This window comes from Nicotiana sylvestris, chromosome 7 (genome assembly GCF_000393655.2).
Source record: "Nicotiana sylvestris chromosome 7, ASM39365v2, whole genome shotgun sequence".
NCBI lineage: Eukaryota > Viridiplantae > Streptophyta > Magnoliopsida > Solanales > Solanaceae > Nicotiana > Nicotiana sylvestris.
In genome coordinates, this window is record NC_091063.1 from 132,148,082 (window position 1) to 132,153,721 (window position 5,640).

The window sequence follows — 5,640 nt, forward strand, 5'->3', positions numbered from 1 at the left end:
AATGAACCTATGCCCATTGGATGCTGCTGGCTCAATTGGTCTAATGACATCCATACCCCAAGCAACAAAGGGCCATGGTGCGTACATTGTGTGTAATTTAGATGGCAAAGAATGAATCAAATCTCCGTGTACTTGGCATTAATGACATTTGCGCACAAAACTAATACAATCCCGCTCCATGGTGAGCCAATAATAACCTACTCGGAGAATCTTCTTTGCCAGAACATACCCACTCATATGCGGTCTGCAAACCCCAGAATGTACTTCGGTCATGATAGCCGTGGCTTCTCTAGCATCTATGCATCTTAACAAACCAAGATCTGGAGTCCTTTTGTACAAAACTCCTCCATTGAAGAAAAATCCACTTGCCAAATGACGAATTGTTCTCTTTTGATCACCTGTGGCTTGTACTGGATACACCCCCATCCTGATATACTCCCTGATGTCATGGAACCATGGTTCACCATCAATTTCCTCCTCAACCATATTGCAGTAAGCATACTGATCGCGGACTTGAATATGCAAAGGGTCAACATAAGCCTTATCTGGATAATGTAACATCGACGCCAAGGTAGCCAAAGTATCGACAACCTTATTATGGATCCTTGGAATGTGCCTGAATTCTATTGATCGAAACCGTTGACAAAGATCATGCAAACATTGTTGATACGGTATAAGATTTAAATCCCGCGTCTCCCATTCTCCTTGAATCTGATGCACTAGAAGGTCCGAGTCTCCTAAGACCAAGACTTCCTAGATTCCCATATCTACAGCTAGCCTCAAACCTAGAATGCATGCTTCGTATTCAGCCATGTTGTAGGTATAGTAAAATCGAAGCTGAGCTGTAACAGGGTAGTGATGCCTTTTTTTAGAAATAAGCACTGCCCCTATCCCAACACCTTTCATGTTAGCGGCCCCATCAAAGAAGAGTTTCCAACCGGGCTTTTCCTCTTTTTCGACCTTGTCGATATGCATTACCTCTTTATCAGGGAAGTAAGTCCTCAAAGGTTCATATTCTTCATCTACCGGGTTTTCGGCCAAGTGATCAGCCAAAGCTTGGGCTTTCATTGCTGTCCGAGTCACATATAAAATGTCAAACTCCGTGAGCAAGATCTGCCACTTTGCAAGCATTCCTGTGGGCATGGACTTCTGAAAGATATACTTCAAAGGATCCAGGCGAGAGATGAGGTAAGTAGTATAGGATGATAAGTAATGCTTCAACTTCTGTGCTACCCAAGTCAGGGCACAACTAGTCCTCTCAAGGGGAGTATACTTAACCTCATACGATGTGAACTTTTTTGCTAAGATAATAGATGCCTTGCTCTTTCCTGTCGGTGATGTCATGCTGACCCAATACACATCCAAATGAATTCAGGACTGTCAAATAAAGAATCAAAGGTATCCCAGGTTCTGGCGGAAACAACACAGGTGGGTTTGACAAATACCCCTTTATCTTTACAAATGCTTCCTAACACTCATCAGTCCATTTGACCGCAACATCCTTCTTTAGCAGCTTAAAGATGGGCTCACAAGTTGTCGTGAGCTGAGCAATAAACCTACTGATGTAGTTTAGCCTCCCTAACAGACTCATCACCTCGGTCTTGTTCTTTGGCGGTAGCAATTCCTGGATAGCCTTGATCTTTGACGGATCCAATTCAATACCTCGTCGACTGCCTATGAATCCCAACAATTTCCCCGATGGAACACCAAATGCGCACTTTGCAGGATTGAGTTTGAGATTGTACCTGCGGAGCCTTTGAAAAAACTTTCTCAAATCTCTGACGTGGTCAGAATGCTTCTTGGACTTTATGATCACATCATCCATGTAAACCTCGATCTCCTTATATATCATGTCATGGAATATGGTTGTCATTGCCCTCATGTAAGTTGCCCCGGCATTTTTCAAATCAAAAGGCATGACCCGGTAGCAATATGTTCCCCACGGCGTGATGAATGCCGTTTTCTCCTCTTCTTCATCATCCATTAAAATCTGATGATACCCCGCATAGCAGTCCACAAAAGACCCAATCTCATACTTGGCACAATTATCAATCAAAATGTGGATATTTGGCAGTGGGAAGTTGTCTTTTGGACTTGCCTTGTTGAGATCACAGTAATCAACACACACTCTGGTCTTACCGTCTTTCTTTGGAACAGGCACAACATTGGCTAACCACGTGTGATATCGCGTGACCTGAATAACCTTTGCATCAAGCTGCTTTGTGACCTCTTCTTTAATCTTCACACTCATGTCAGTTTTGAATTTTCTCAACTTCTGCTTGACGGGCAGGAAAGCTGGGTCGATCGGCAATTTGTGGACCACCAAATCGGTACTCAAGCCTGGCATGTCATCATATGACCATGCAAAAATATCCTTATACTCAAACAGTGCTTTAATTTTTTCTTCCCTGATTTACAGTTCAAGATGGACACTTATCTTGGTTTCTCTGACATTATCTGGATCCCCTAGATTGATTGCTTCTGTATCATTCAGGTAGGCTTGGGTTTTTCTTCAAAATGACTTAATTCCTTACTAATCTCTTCAAAGGCCTCATCCTTGTCATATTTTGATTCATCGTCACACTCTATTTCTTGGATTATTGTTTCAGAATTAGATTGACTTTTAAGATTGGGCCGAAGATTCCTCATGCATGTCATGTTATTGAAACCAGCATAAAAAGAACTGTACAAAGAATAAAAGAAAAACAAAAACTATCAGGAATGATAGAAAAGGGAAATTATATTTCATTGAAAATAAAGGATAACATGGTTTGTACATCAACAAACGAAAAATAAAAATCCAGGTCACAACCTTGAAATGACCCAGATAGAAAGGAAAACAAAACAAACTACCAAGACTCCTTTCTGGTAGGGAGAGGAGTAGCCTTCCAATTGTTAAGCTTTGCATTCGGCCCGACGAACTGCACGTCCGCTTTGCTAGAACCTTCTCCAACTTCCACCATGTTCACATCATCAAACAACCTCTGGAACTTTTCAATTAACTCCTCATCAATGTCAACCATAGAATTCGGAACTGTCATCTCTGGGCGTTTCCTGGCACCGGGCTTGACAAAAGACCTGGAGAGACGTGAAACAAGCTTTGGAAGTGCCCACGCCTTCTGTTTCAACCTTTTAGCCCTTCTCACATCTGTCGTTGTAGGTTTGAATCCAAGACCAAACGTACCCAAATTCTCAGGGAGGGACACTGGCTGTATGATACCCTGCAGAGATGCACCCAGACCTTTACCGGGCACGAAGCCATTTTTCAGCATTTCAAAGGCCACCATGACTGATGCGGAGGTTATCTTTAGAGTTGGAACACATTTACCTTCTGGAACTTTCTCGACCGGCACTATTTCAAAAACCTGATAGACCCAGGGCCCTTTTTCATCTTCAGCCTTAATGAATGGGACAGAGCCATCACTGTGAGCACACAAATTATCTTCGCCATGTACGACGATCTCCAGCCTATCCCATTCGAACTTGACCATCTGGTGTAGAGTGGACGAGAGTGCTTTAGTGGCATGAATCCAAGGGCGACCTAACAGTAAATTGTAGGAGACGGCCACGTCCAACACCTGGAACTCCATAGTGAATTCCACCAGTCCCATTGTCAACTCAAGCACTATATCACCGACCAAGTCTTTTCCTCCACCATCAAAACCTCGAATGCATATGCTGTTTTTGTGAATCCTTTCATCATCAACTTTCAACTTGTTTAGAGTAGAGAGTGGGCAGATGTTTGCACTAGACCCATTGTCAACTAATACCCTGGTAACCACAAAATCTTCACATTTTATTGTAAGATAAAGAGCTCTGTTGTGTTCAGTACCTTCCACAGGCAACTCATCATCAGAGAACGTGACCCTATTCACCTCAAATATTTTGTTGGCGATCTTTTCCAAATGGTTCACTGAAATTTTGTCGGGAATGTGAGCCTCGTTCAGAATTTTCATCAGGGCACGACGATGCTCATCTGAATGGATTAAAAATGACAATAATGAAATCTGAGCAGGCGTCTTTCTCAACTGCTCCACGATGGAATAATCTTGTACCTTTATTTTTCTCAGAAACTCCTCCGCCTCTTCTTCAGTCACTGCTTTCTTCACTAGAACTGGGTTATCTCTGGATGTTTTAGCCTTCCTTAACTCTTCCGGGGCAAGCATCTCCCCAAACGAGTTAATCCCTGGGCCTCATTGACTTCTTCTTTCACTTACTTTCCCTTATAGGTCAATATCACCCGTTCATAGTTCCATGGGATGGCCTTGGTGCTGATTACCGGCAACTGGGTTACAGGCTTGATGATGATGGGATCCGTACGGGCACCCTCCACAATTATGATAGGCTTGTTGGCCACTCCTGGAAAAACCACTTTTGACTTTTCTTGCTTTGCTATAACATCACTTGGGGATCCTTTCTTAGCTACCATAGAAGGTTCACCGCTTGTCATGCTCAACTTGTTCACTGATCCTTCAACCGTTGGTTTTTTGACTGACTTGATTTCACTGGACCAAATCATCATGACAGTCTATGAAGGATTCTTGGGCTCCCCTCCCTTATGTACTATCTCAATCATGTTTGTCTCCTGATGGGTTGGTAGTGAGTTCTGGTTGATGTTAGGTGCCTCCGGAGTTTGGACTTTAATCCGGTTTGTGTTAATGAGCTCCTGGATGGCATTTTTCAAGTGTCAGCACTTCTCCGTATCATGCCCCGGGGTACCAGAACAATATTCACAACTTACAGAATAATCAAGATTCTTTGGAGGAGGGTTTGTCAATTTCGACTCAATTGGCCTCAGCATATCCAATTGCCTCAATCGTGGAATAAACTGGTATAAGACTCCCCCAACGGGGTAAAGGTTTTCTTCCGCTGCATCCTCTCGTTTTTAAATGCTGGATTGGGTCGGAAACCTGGGCCGGTAGGGTTTCGGTAGGCTCGTGGGGTGGGTAAACATTTTGTGGAGCTGGGTAGGTATTTTGTGGGGCTGGGGCACGCCATTATGCATAGGCAGGAGGTTGAGTATATGTTTGGGCATGGTGGACAGAAATATGAGGGTCTGGTGATGGGAAGTAGTATTGGGACGGATTATATGGGGTTTGGTTGTAGGTTCGGTGATGGGGTCGAGGCTGGGTATATTGGTATGACGGGCCCTTCCAAACCATGATCCTGAATCAATTGTTGCCACATCTTCTTTCTTCTTCTTTCCAATCACTCCCCCAGTACCGTTCTGAATGGCTTGGGTAGTTGTTTTGATAGCCAAGTAGCTCATGATTTTGCTTGATTTAAGCCCTTCTTCCACCATGCCACCCATCTTCACTACCTCATTGAACGACTTGCCTATGTTTGATATCAGATGGCCAAAGTAGGTGGGCTCTAAAGCCTGCAAAAAGTACTCCACCATTTCACTCTCCTCCATCGGAGGGTTGACTCTTGCCGCTTGTTCTCTCCATCGAAAACCATATTCTATGAATTTTTCACTAGGTTGCTTCTCAATCTTAGTCAAATACAAACGATCTGGAACAATCTCAATGTTGTACTGGAAATGACGGGCGAATGCTTCGGCCAAATTGTCCCAGGTATACCATCTGCTGTGATCCTGACGAGTGTACCACTCCAATGCCGAGCCACTCAGGCTCTAGT

At 43.6% G+C, this 5,640-nt stretch overlaps 1 protein-coding gene across 1 annotated transcript; it reads right to left on the bottom strand.

Annotated features, from left to right (window-relative positions):
* Positions 1-753: 753 nt before the first annotated feature.
* On the bottom strand, positions 754-5,416 carry LOC138873793 (uncharacterized). Its single transcript, XM_070152271.1, has 5 exons — positions 5,160-5,416; positions 4,218-4,505; positions 2,945-3,771; positions 2,127-2,340; positions 754-1,345 (listed from the first exon to the last, which is right to left on the bottom strand). The coding sequence occupies exons 1-5, from the start codon at positions 5,414-5,416 to the stop codon at positions 754-756; spliced, it is 2,178 nt and encodes a 725-aa protein (XP_070008372.1).
* Between the last annotated feature and the right edge of the window lie 224 nt (positions 5,417-5,640).

What these genes read in the sequence shown, in the direction of transcription:
- LOC138873793 (XM_070152271.1), bottom strand. Translation starts at nt 5,416, where the DNA reads ATGGAGGAGAGTGAAATGGTGGAGTACTTTTTGCAGGCTTTAGAGCCC. An exon ending in CATGGTGGAAGTTGGAGAAG is followed by an intron (nt 2,341 to 2,944) that starts GTTCTAGCAAAG and finishes ATGACATGCCAG; the next exon opens with GCTTGAGTACCGATTTGGTG. An exon ending in AAAGACGGTAAGACCAGAGT is followed by an intron (nt 1,346 to 2,126) that starts GTGTGTTGATTA and finishes GTATTGGGTCAG; the next exon opens with CATGACATCACCGACAGGAA.